Consider the following 11,339-nt stretch of genomic DNA (forward strand, 5'->3'; position numbering starts at 1 on the left):
TCCATTTAGGTCTTTCCTCGCCTTTGTACTGCAAGTCCCTCCGGGGCAGATCCTGCCTGGGTTTATCCATTTTGTATCCTTAGCACCTGTCACAAAACCCGGACTATAGGAAGAACTCAGTAAATGGCTGATGGAATTAATGAAGAGACTTCTCTTTCCTAATTCTTTCAGCAATAGGCACACAGTTTTTGTAGTAAGAATTAGTCCTTTTTAAAAAGTGTTAAAACAACACTTTGGGGGCAGCTTCCTGCCCATCCAAGACCCCTGAGAGTACTTCCCTGACCCCCTGAGAGTGGCAGAGACCCTAAGAACGACACAGAGCACTAAGATGTGACTGGACAGGCCTAAAAAAATGGTTCTTGTTTAGGAGGGTTCCAACCCCTTGAGGATCTACTGAAAAAACAGACCCCTTTCCTCAGGAAAATGCACATTCAGATACACAACTTTCTAACTTGGCTCCTGGACCCCCAGTACCTGCTATTCCCTAGGGCTTCCACATCCACCCTCCGCCCTAAGCCTCCTTCTTAGTCCCACAGCTCCACAGGTAAAGAACCCCCAACCCAGAGGCGCTGGCTTCTAACCAGCACTCAGAGCGTGGGGCCAGCCTGGGTGCTCTGGCTTCCTGGCAAGCCCCACTCGTCCGTCCTAGAGTGTTCTACTGCCCACTCCTGGCCTGTGCCTGGGACCTCTATAGAGATGGTAGATGTTCCAAGAAGAAATGAAGAAGTTTCACCAAAGGTGGGGTGTGGGGGAGGGGGGCAGGGAACAAGAGGACAGTTCAAAACAAAACAAACCCCAGTCACTAAAAGGGGTTTATTCAGCTCCTAATTATTCAGCTCCTCTTCTGGGCAGCTGTATCTCCTCATTATCTAGTTAATACCACCAAACATAAGGAAGAAGACGTGAGTAATGGCCCAAGTGTTTCTTTTATTACCAAAAACAATTGTTACGCACATACTCAGTGCCTCCAATCCCATCCCTGAGGATGACCATGAAAGTCCTTGGGGTTTGCAGGAGGAACCATTTAGAGGGAAATGCCTTGGCTGGTTGTGAGGAAAGGGCCCTTGCAGGGATCAGTTACATGTCACCCCTGGGCCTAAGGACCCCTAAAGACAGGAATGGATGTGAGTTGATTATGGATTTCAATCACTCTTCTAGCACGTCTGGGGGTTAGGGTTAAGCCTGACACTAGCCCCCTCTACAAGAACACACACAACCAGGGTGCCCCCCCAAAGGATCCAAACTCCTCAGGATCCCCACAGAATGTGGCCTGGCACAAAAGGGAAGTCCCTCAGTCTGCCGAATGATGCAAGCCGGGTCCAGAGTGGACCGCACCGCTCTCAGCACCACTCCTCAAGGCATCCATTGGCAAGGGCTGCCCACTAGGGGCACTGCCACCAGCCCGGCTCAAACCCCAGCTGGGGTCTGGGGTAGCAACGGTCAGGGTCTGCAGCCTTCACACCATCTGGACTTGTGGCTCCTCAGCTACTCCCTGAAGCTCTTCCATGACGCCCCCGGAGCGCGGCTCAGAGGCTGGAGGTGGTTCTCCCGGGGCTTCAGACAGCACATAGTAGACAATCTCTCGCTCACCTTGGGCGCTGGTCTGATTCACCACGTGGATGACAGAGCTAGAAGTGTCCTGAGAGGCCGAGAGGGCTGTCCCCTCACCACCCCCACCTTCCTCTTCCTCTTCAGCCTCTTCCTGGGGTCCTGGCTCCCCTGGCACTGTTTCTAGAATGATGCCCTGCAGGCTGCTCTCATTCAGTGATGCTCCCAGGCCCGATCCCTCTGGTGGCTGCCGCAGCAGTTGCTGTGTCAGCTCTACACTCTCATAGCGAACCAGCTGCAGCCGCATGTAGCCGTCTTCATGCTCCTTGTACCTGGTGAAGGAGGAGCACAGAGGGCAGCAAACAAGGGCAGGAGGAGGCAGAAATGGCCTGGAGATTGGCGAGGTAAGGGACAAATATGGGGGAAAGAAGCAGCTCTGGGATTCTAAGTGATGGAGGTAAAAGACAAAAGAGGTCTTTATTGGAATATTTAGAAGAAAAGGCAAGAAGGATCATTACTCAAAAAGGAAAGGGAGGGCTTCCCTGGTGGCGCAGTGTTTGAGAGTCCACCTGCCAATGCAGGGGACACGGGTTCGAGCCCTGGTCTGGGAAGATCCCACATGCCGTGGAGCAACTAGGCCCGTGAGCCACAACTACTGAGCCTGCGCACCTGGAGCCTGTGCTCCGCAACAAGAGAGGCCGCGATAGTGAGAGGCCCGCGCACCGCGATGAAGAGTGGCCCCCGCTTGCCACAGCTAGAGTAAGCCCTCGCACAGAAACAAAGACCCAACACAGCCATAAATAAATAAATAAATAAATTTAAAAAAAAAAAAAAAAAAGGAAAGGAAAGGGAGGGGAGGGAAGGGGAGAGGGAGGAATTATCTGTACTGGACAGTAGTGTTGTCAAAGGATTTATGAGCAGGCCATGGAGCTACAGATTAGGACCCTTGGGCTCACACCCTGGTTCCGGCTACAGGGCTTTGGGCGCCATTTACTGTTTTTGGCATTGTGCCTTGGATTCAAAAATCAGAAAAATAATCTTTGCCCCACCACTATTCTCGAGGTTCCTTGAACCTAAATGGAGATGGTGGACATCAAAGCACCATCAAATTCAAGGTCTCTAAATTGTTGAAAGGTATGAAGAAAAAGTGTGGGAATCTGGGAGGAGCATACCGAAAACGGGGGTGCCCTGAGGGCCACTTGAACTGGTGTTTCTTGCGAAGGTGCACGGTGAGGTTGTTGCCCCTCGTGAAGCATTTGTCACACACATGGCATCTGTATCTCGGCTCTGAGTCTCCCTGGGGGGGAGGGGAGGGAGAGTGAGGCTAGATTCCCCCCGAACCCCAGGCTCCCCGACACTTCTGCTGGCCCTTCCCCACCATCAGCCCCACTCACTTCATGCACTTTTCGGTAATGGGACTTGATAGAGCAGAGCGACCGGGCACTGAAGGTGCAGTTCTCGAAATCACACCTGTAGGCTGGCTCCTTGCTATGGGTATCCAGGTGCTTCCGGAGGTCGATCAGATTCTTGCAGCTGCCGAGAGAGGTCAGGAGGGGTCAGAGGGCATGGGGGACCCTGAAACACAAGTTTTCTGATTTCCAGTCCCCGTTTCCCTTTACCTGTAGTCACAATAGTCACATTTAAAGGGCCGGTCCTCGCTGTGGCGAAAGCGCATGTGGTTTCGGAGGGAGGATGGCAGTGGGCAGGTCATGTCGCACAGAGGGCACTTGTAGTGGTTCACTGAGGAGCAGAGAGGAGGCTGTGATCCGAGGGCTAGTGGAAGCTTGGAGGGTGGGCCGGGACGAGAGGCATGGCCAGCTACTCACCATGGTTACGCATGTGGTCCCGCAGCAGCCGCTCCGTGGCAAATCTCTTGGAACAGTGAGAGCACTGGAAGTGTTGCTCTGTGGTGGGGCGGGCAGAAGAGAGGGTGGGTTGTGAGGGATGGTGGAGAGGCACAGAGAGGAGAGCAAGCTGGGAGAGGGGAACCATCCCAGGCAGAAGGGAACCACCAGAGGAGGAGCGGGGAGCTTAGGGAACTATGGACGGACATAGTATCACAGAAAGAGCATGGGACTTGGAGTTGAGAAGCTGAATTAGAATTCCGGCTTGACCACTTACTAGCTGTGTGATCTCAGGTAAGCGATTTAACCTCTCTGAGCCTCAGTTTCCTCATCTGCCAAAAGCGTGGACAAGAGGCCTACCTCATGGGGCTGCTGCTAGGATTCACTGAGATAAGAGCTGTGGCACACAGTAAGCATGGAATAACAACGTCTAATGAGTCTCTATCAGCAGAGACTGTGGTAGGTGACTGAGCCCTTAAGGTAGACGCAGCCAACTTGCAGATACCTTCAGGGGTCCCCTCTCCTGGGAATGTGCCCCCGACCTCCACTCCAAGCCTGCACCCATGCCCCTGCTCCGACCGCTTACGATCCAACGAGGTCTGGCGACGGATGTGATCTAAGAACTTGGTGTTGTTGGCAAACATGCCCCCGCAGGTGGGGCAGGCCACCACCTTCTCCTGGGTATGGCTACGGAGGTGCTCTCGAAGCTTAAAGCGGTCCTTGAAGGTGCACGTACAGCCTGGGAAGGAAGGTCCAGTCAGGTTCAGCTACAAACCCTCAGAGTAGGCTCTGGTACCCCCACGTCTCTCCAGTCAGCAGCCAACCTTGCCCTGCAGGACTGGTCCCACCCCTAGCTGCCCTGGCCCCTTAGCAACCCCAAGGTTTCTTTAGAGGTCAGAAATTAAAGAGTGGCCCTACCTTTCCAGCCACACAGCACCACATGGTTGTCCTTGCCGACTGCCTGGTATTCACAGCACAGGCTGTGAGCTTCCACATGCCGATAGAACCACTCGGGATTGTCGAAGGAGCTCTGTGCCAGGAGCAACTTGGGGTAAGGACTGAGGGTGGGTGGAGGGACTCTTACCCCTAGGTGTCCAAAGGGGGCTTCTCGGCTCTCTCCCAAATTAACTTGGTGGGGATAGGAAAGTTTGAGCAAGGGGGCTACCCAGAAATGTAGGAGGGCTGCTAGCGGGAACCTCAGGAATACAGGGCATCCCTGAAAGACCACGAGCCACAACTCCTCCTCCTGAGAGGGTCAAGGCATCTTTAGTTGAGATCCCCAACTTCCCTCCACCCCTATTACTGGCTCTGCCTGCTGACCTCACAGTGTTCCCACAGACACAGGAAGTGGTCAGGGATGTCAGGGATGAGGTTGCGGCTCTGGAAGTCCAGGATGCAGGGGCTGAGGTCAGCCTGGCTCTGCAGGGCCTGCAGCCCACACTGTTTCAGCTTGGTGTGGTAGCAGTGGAAGTAGACATGGCGCACAAGATCAGCAGAACTGTCCAGAGAACAAAAGCCGCACTCCTGCCACAAGCAGGAGAATTCTTCCTCTGCAAAAAGGGGTTTAGAAGGAAGAGTCTGATACTTTCCAGAGCTCTCCGTCCACTTAGCAGCAAGGGAGGATGCCAGACTGACCTGGTATGCCAGGAATTCACTCAGCAAATACTAGTATTTAATGACCACTAACTGTGTGCCAGGCACCAGGGATACAACGACGAGTAAAAAAGAGTCCCAGTCTTTGTCCTTGTACAGCTTTCAGTCAGGGAGAAAAAAAACATCAAATAATCACATGTATAAATATTAGACTGCAACCAGGTGGAGGGGAAGTGCGGTCTAGGTAGGGGGACAGTGTGTGCATGTCCCAGTGCCAGTGACTCAGAGACAGCAGGTGTGGCTGGCATTTGCTACAGTGGCTCCGAGTTTCTGCTGTTCCCGAGAACCTGAGACACCTCCCACTCCTTCCTGTCAAACCGCAAGTCCTTCTTTCCCCCATATGCTGCCCAAGATCGGCCTTCCCTAGGATGGACTATTCCCTAGGACTATTCAATTCCACTTCCTGTCTCTCTAGCATCTGTCTAAGCACCAAATTTCCACTGCTTTATAAGGGTTTACTTGTTTTGAAAAGTAGATATTTTTAAAAATAATCCCCTAATTTCTCTTCTGTATAAATATTACTTGACTTTTGAAGCTATGAGTTATAGTTCGCAGTCACTAGACTCAAAACAGAATTTGAGGTGGGGGAAGGAGAGGTGTCTCTATACCTTCTGTAGAACAGAGTTTTTCAAACTGTGTTGTGACCCATTAGTGGGTAGTGAAATCAGTTTAGGGGACTGCAAATCACACTTTTTTTTAATGAAAGAGAATAAGATAGAACAATTCAGAGAGAATTTAATAAAGGCAAGTATTGTTTTTAGTATTTTTTAACTTTTGTGTACAGGGTTGTGATATAAGTAAGATGTATTCCTAACTGGTGGTCACAGTAAAAAAAAAAAAAAAAAAAAAAAAAATTGAAAGACACTACCAGAGAGTGAAAAAAGCAGCTTGCCAACAGCTTGTACAATATGATCCTTTTCAAAAAAATAAAATCATATCTATCTAATTTATGTATACACATGCAGAGAGATGCGGTACGCGGGCCTCTCACTGTTGTGGCCTCTCCCATTGCGGAGCACAGGCTCCGGATGCGCAGGCCCAGTGGCCATGGCTCACGGGGCCAGCCGCTCCACGGCATGTGGGATCTTCCCAGACCGGGGCACGAACCCGCGTCCCCCGCATCGGCAGACGGACTCCCAACCACTGCGCCACCAGGGGAGCCCAGTAATTGACTTTTGATGGCAGGATGGCAGGTTCATTCCATATATCCTTGTTGAATGAGTTTTCTATAATGAGTCTACAGTGCTTTTATAAACAAAGCAAAAAAAAAGCACAATTAGGAAAATAAACCACCACTCTTGCCGGCTGCCTTCCCCCTGTGCAGCAAGGAAAATCAGCTTTTCCACCAACCCTCGAGCTCTTTCCCCTGCTGTGTCCCGTTTCCTTACCCAGCGGGTCCTCCTCCTCCTCCTCCTCCTCCTCCTCCCCGGAGCCCTGCAGGTGCTGCTGCAGGTGCTGAGTGACGTGCTCGCAGAACTCCTCCATGGCTGAGCACACAAAGGAGCAGGACCCCCACTCACACTGTAGCCCCAGGTTCTCCTTCCGAGGAACTTTCCCAGGGGGCGGCATGGCCTTCACCCTATAGAGGGGGAGGAAGAAATCAGCAGCTGCCAGGATTCCACCCAAGTGCTGTTGGGCGTAAGCAGCTGGGCGGGCAGCCGGCCTAGACCCAGAAGACATTTTCCAGTGGCCCGTGACAAACTCCATGCTTTTTCAATAAGGACAGAGTAGCAGTTCCGTAAACCCCTGGAAGCTGTCTGCTGTTCTTGGGAAAGGAGAATACAAACTAACATTACTGAGCATGTGCCAGGCTCTAAGCTAAGAACTTCAACAGACATTTTTTCAAGGAGCTTCAGAGCAACCCGCCAAGAAGGAATTACTCCTACAGGAAGCAGAACAATGCTCAGGTTCAAAAAGAAGGCTTTGGGGAATGACCCAGGATTCAAATCCAGACGCCTCTGTCCACCACCTACTTAGCTGTGCGACCCTGGCCAAGTAACTTAACCCTTCTACTCCTGAACATCCTCATCTTCAGAATGGAGTAACAAGCCCTTTTGCTTTTAATTTCACACTCACTATACACCAAGCACCTACTAAGCACTTTATTTGCCTTGTGTCATTTAATTACCAACACCACCCTATGAGGTAAGCACTATTTTTAACTTCATTTGTAGATAAGGGCCTAAGGCTTGGAGAGGTTAACTGGTTTGACCAAGATCACACACTAGTGTGGTCGGGTCAGGTGAGGCTGACTCCAAAGTCCACATTCTTTCCTATGCACACAGATACCTTAGAAGCTCCTTATTTCTTACTGTACCATAAGTCCCCTGCCAGACTTACAAAGTGCCGTACAAACTCCCTTTGCCTAACCTATCCAGTGCTTTACTCCACCATGGCCCTAACATCCTCTGAACAACAGTGCAGATTCCACTTCACGTAAGAGGCGGTTACCTGTCCAGTTTATACTGGGTGTACACAGTGCTAGGCACACTTAGGCATGTAATAAATATTTGCTGAAGAAAGCTGAATAAAAAAACTAAACGTTCTCAAACTTAAATATGCACACAAATGCAGAGGTTTCCAGCCCCTCCCCTAAAGGTTTGGATTTGGGAAGGCTGGGTTAGGCCTAGAAATATGCTCTCTTAACTCAGCATTCCAGTTCTGGTGGGGCTTCCAGGAACAGAGTTTGAGGAACAATAAAAGAACAGTTTCTCTCGTTAAAACAAAACACAGGGACTTCTCTGGTGGCGCAATGGTTAAGAATCTGCCTGTCAATGCAGAGGACATGGGATGGAGCCCTAATCCGCGAAGATCCCACATGCTGCAGAGCAACTAAGCCCCTGCACCACAACTACTGAGCCTGCGCTCTAGAGCCCGTGAGCCACAACTACTGAGCCCACGCGCTGCAACTACTGAAGCCCGCATGCTCTAGGGCCTGTGCTCTGCAACAAGAGAAGCCACCGCAATAAGAAGCCTGCGCACCACAAAGAAAAGTGTCCCCCCCGCTCGCCGCAGCTAAGAGAAAGCCCGTGAGCAGCAACGAAGACCCAACGCAGCCAAAAATAAAAAAAAATTAAAAAAAAACAAAAAAACCCACAGAATGACAGATGATACTGCAAGCAAAATCTCTGGGGTTAGAAAAGACACTAATAGGCCCTGACTCTGTCCCCTGAGTGTCACCTCTTCCTGAGGATTCTCACTGATTCTTGCTGTCCCCACTGTGGTAACCTGAGAGGGAGCGGGGGCATTGCTCCTGCTGGCCTTCCTGAAACAGGTGGGAACTCTGAAAAAGAACTTTACTACATACTAAGGAAAAAAACCCAGAAAACACAAAATGCACAACATCTTTCATAGCTACAACTGTAAGAACCTACTATATCTAACTGCTTACCAAAGAAACCCCTTTTAAATCCACAGCCTTTGCCTCTCCTCTGAGAAGCCAGCTACCTTTGACACTCTGGGGTGTGAGTACTTGGGGTTGCTGAACTCTTGGTAGACTAATAGTGAAGCCCTATTAGGAGAAAATGTGGACTACTTTTACAATTTGGGGGTAGAAGAAGTATGGAAAGCCTTCCTAGGTCAGACATAGCAGTCCAAACCTCCTATACTACCTTCAGGATCAAGTCCACTTAGCACACCATGCAAGGCTCTTCTCCAACTGGCCGCAACTTACTTCTCCAGGAGCTGGGTAAGGGAACTAACACATGAGGGCCTACCACGTGTCAGCCCTGTGCTGAGTCCTCTTCCAAACTTCATTCACTTCATTTGGTGTAAGAGTGCCCTGATTCTAATCCAAAGGTCGTGCCCTTCCTCCCACACCTATCCATTTACTCCCTCTTTCTCTCTGAGTCAGTAATCTTTGTCCCTAAACATACTACATTCTCCTAAAACGCTCTGCCTGAGAAACCTCTACTCATTTGCTTCAAGCCCAAATGCCCCCTGCTTGGTGACCCCTCTCCCAATTCACCCAGGTACAGCTGACATATCCCCCCTCCTGCCTCCACAGCACTCGGTACACACCTCCATCCAACCACCTGTTACAATGGAACAGAATGCGTGTCCCCTAGACGAGGAGCTTCTCAGGGCAGAGCCCATCTCTTCTTCACTTCTCATTCCCAGCATTAGCCCAGAGCTTTGTACTCTTGGGAAACTCAATAAATGTGGGGATATGATTATATCCCAGGAAGCGTTCCTAAACTACCCCGCCCCTCAAATCACTCTCGCCTTTCGGTTTGATGGCTAGCATAGTTGAAACCAGAAAAGCTCAACCCTATTTTTTCTGCTGCCCTTGGTCACTTATGGTTGTTTTGTGTTCTACTCTCATCTACCCAACTGGACAATATTAGCTGCTTCTGAGCAGATACCATATCACGCCTGTGTCCCTCTACTGTGTCCAGCACAATGCTGAGCACAAATATTCTAAACACATACCTGTTGTTAGACTGTGGATAAGGCCCAGGAAGCAGGCTATCTAGATATCTAGAATGACTTGAAATTTAGGCAAAGCTCCCTGAATCCCTCTTTCACCATCCCCCAGCATTCTTTACTTTCTTTCCCTGTACGCTGCTTGTTTCTACCCTGGGAAGCTGTAGGACAAAGTGACTATTTGGTCACCACTCCTCTTTCTGTAGGCAAGGGATGCAAATGAGGCAACCTGTATAAGGAAAGGGTGCTGGACCAGCTGTCAGAAGACCTGGGCTCAAGCTTCCTGTCTCAATGAGTTTGCTCAGCCTAGAAAAATATAACACCTGTTAACTATCTACTATATGCCAAGCACTGTTTTAAGTATATGTATAAAAACTCATTAACACAACAACCCTATTGAACTAGGTACCATTATTACCCACTTCGCAGATGAGGAAATGGCCCAGAAAGGTTAAGTAATTTACCCAAGATCAAAGCTAGAAAATGATGGAGACAGATTTCAAAGCCAGGGAGCTTGGCTCCGTTCTCCTCCTACATCAGACTGTCTTACCTCTTCATGTCTGATTCCTTCCTCCCCACAAACATCATATCCAAATACACAATACCCAAAGCATGTTTTATTGAGTAGCTATTTTGTCAGTTTCCTCCAATAAGCTGTGAGCTCCTAGAAAGCCTGGTCTGTGCTGTGTTCAATTCTAACTGCAGGGCCACCACGTACCTACTACAACCTCTTTTAATGTTTAAGTAAATCTGTTAACTTATTACTTTACTTTTGGACAAATCACCTAGCTTCTTTGAACCTGTTTCCTTAAATGTGAAACAGGATACTAATATCACAGCAGTGGATGATGGATTCAACAGATCTGATGAGAAAGTTCCAACATTTACTAGCTATGTGACCTCAGGCAATTTACTTAAGCCCGGGTTTCCCATGTAGCATGGGAATAATCATGCCTGTCTCATTGAACTGATTTATGGATTAAACCAGATAATGGACATTAAAATGCCTAGCATAACACACCGCCACAATTCAACAAGTGTTGGCTCTTCGTATCCTTGCTTCTAAGGATGAGATGATCTAAGCACGAATTCTACAAAAAGATCAACAAAAGGAAAGCCCGAAGGATTCCTAACCCTTCCTTTCATCAGGAGTCATAGTAAGAAGCAATCAGCAAATACCTGAGTATAAATTGTAACGCAAAACACCGAATGAACCCTGAATGGTGTTCAAGAAAGGAGGGACCCAGATCCGGAACCTCCTAAGGACTCACAATGTGGTCGAAGAGATAAGACTCTGACGTGTTAAGACAACGACCAAAACAAAGCGCCGGATGGGGGAAAGCTCAACAGGGAGAAATCCCAGTGGCAGGCGAAGCAGGGAAGACTTGCCCTAAGCGGTGAGGACCGGGCCCCTGGAGCACAGGTAGAGTTCGGAGAGAAAGAAGGAGACCGTTCCGGCGGGTAAACCTCTCCCTCTCAGCCCCGCAGGCTTCCCCCAAGGCGTGGCGGCGACCGTGTCTCAGCGGCAGCGAAGCCCCAGACGAGAGGTTCGAGTCGATGTTGGGGTCAAGGCGCTGCAGGCACCAGGCAGACCAGCGTGGCCGAACAGCAAGAGGGAGCCTCGCCTAAGCGACCGGGGAAGAGCCTGGCCTCGGCTGCCAGCCCAAAGCCCAGCCCGACGCTGCCCGGCGGATCCCAGAACCCGCAGCTTACCGTCGATCAGTCTAGTCTGCTCCGGGATCTCTCCTGCTCTTCGCCCACCTCACACCGTCTCCGGGAGGGCGCTTGAGCGACGGCCAACGACAGCCAATCGCCGCTCTCGGATCCCTCTAACAACCAATCGCCCTTGCGACTGACGGAACTCATGCG

General features: G+C 50.2%; 1 protein-coding gene across 2 annotated transcripts; it reads right to left on the reverse strand.

The window, feature by feature from the left end:
* Positions 1-907: 907 nt before the first annotated feature.
* On the reverse strand, positions 908-11,339 carry HINFP (histone H4 transcription factor). Of its 2 annotated transcripts, XM_027082072.1 has the most exons (10): positions 11,184-11,339; positions 6,434-6,624; positions 4,713-4,942; positions 4,311-4,422; positions 3,979-4,131; positions 3,375-3,452; positions 3,168-3,288; positions 2,943-3,081; positions 2,721-2,845; positions 908-1,880 (listed from the first exon to the last, which is right to left on the reverse strand). In XM_027082072.1, the coding sequence occupies exons 2-10, from the start codon at positions 6,612-6,614 to the stop codon at positions 1,457-1,459; spliced, it is 1,563 nt and encodes a 520-aa protein (XP_026937873.1). In that variant the 5' UTR covers positions 6,615-6,624; positions 11,184-11,339; the 3' UTR covers positions 908-1,456. The 2 variants fall into 2 exon arrangements, with proteins under 2 accessions (XP_026937873.1, XP_026937874.1); XM_027082073.1 differs by lacking the exons at positions 3,979-4,131; positions 4,311-4,422; positions 4,713-4,942; positions 6,434-6,624; positions 11,184-11,339 and adding an exon at positions 3,670-3,783.

The sequence above is a fragment of the Aethalodelphis obliquidens genome, unplaced genomic scaffold (assembly GCF_003676395.1).
Source record: "Aethalodelphis obliquidens isolate GAN/ISIS:26980383/991018 unplaced genomic scaffold, ASM367639v1 scaffold46, whole genome shotgun sequence".
Classification (NCBI taxonomy): Eukaryota; Metazoa; Chordata; class Mammalia; order Artiodactyla; family Delphinidae; genus Aethalodelphis; species Aethalodelphis obliquidens.

Coding starts and splice junctions, on each gene's coding strand:
- HINFP (XM_027082072.1), bottom strand. CDS start 6,614: ATGCCGCCCCCTGGGAAAGTTCCTCGGAAGGAGAACCTGGGGCTACAG. Junction 4,943..6,433: donor GGAGGAGGAGGACCCGCTGG/GTAAGGAAACGG, acceptor CCCTTTTTGCAG/AGGAAGAATTCTCCTGCTTG. Junction 1,881..2,720: donor TCAGGGCACCCCCGTTTTCG/GTATGCTCCTCC, acceptor CTCCTTCACCAG/GTACAAGGAGCATGAAGACG.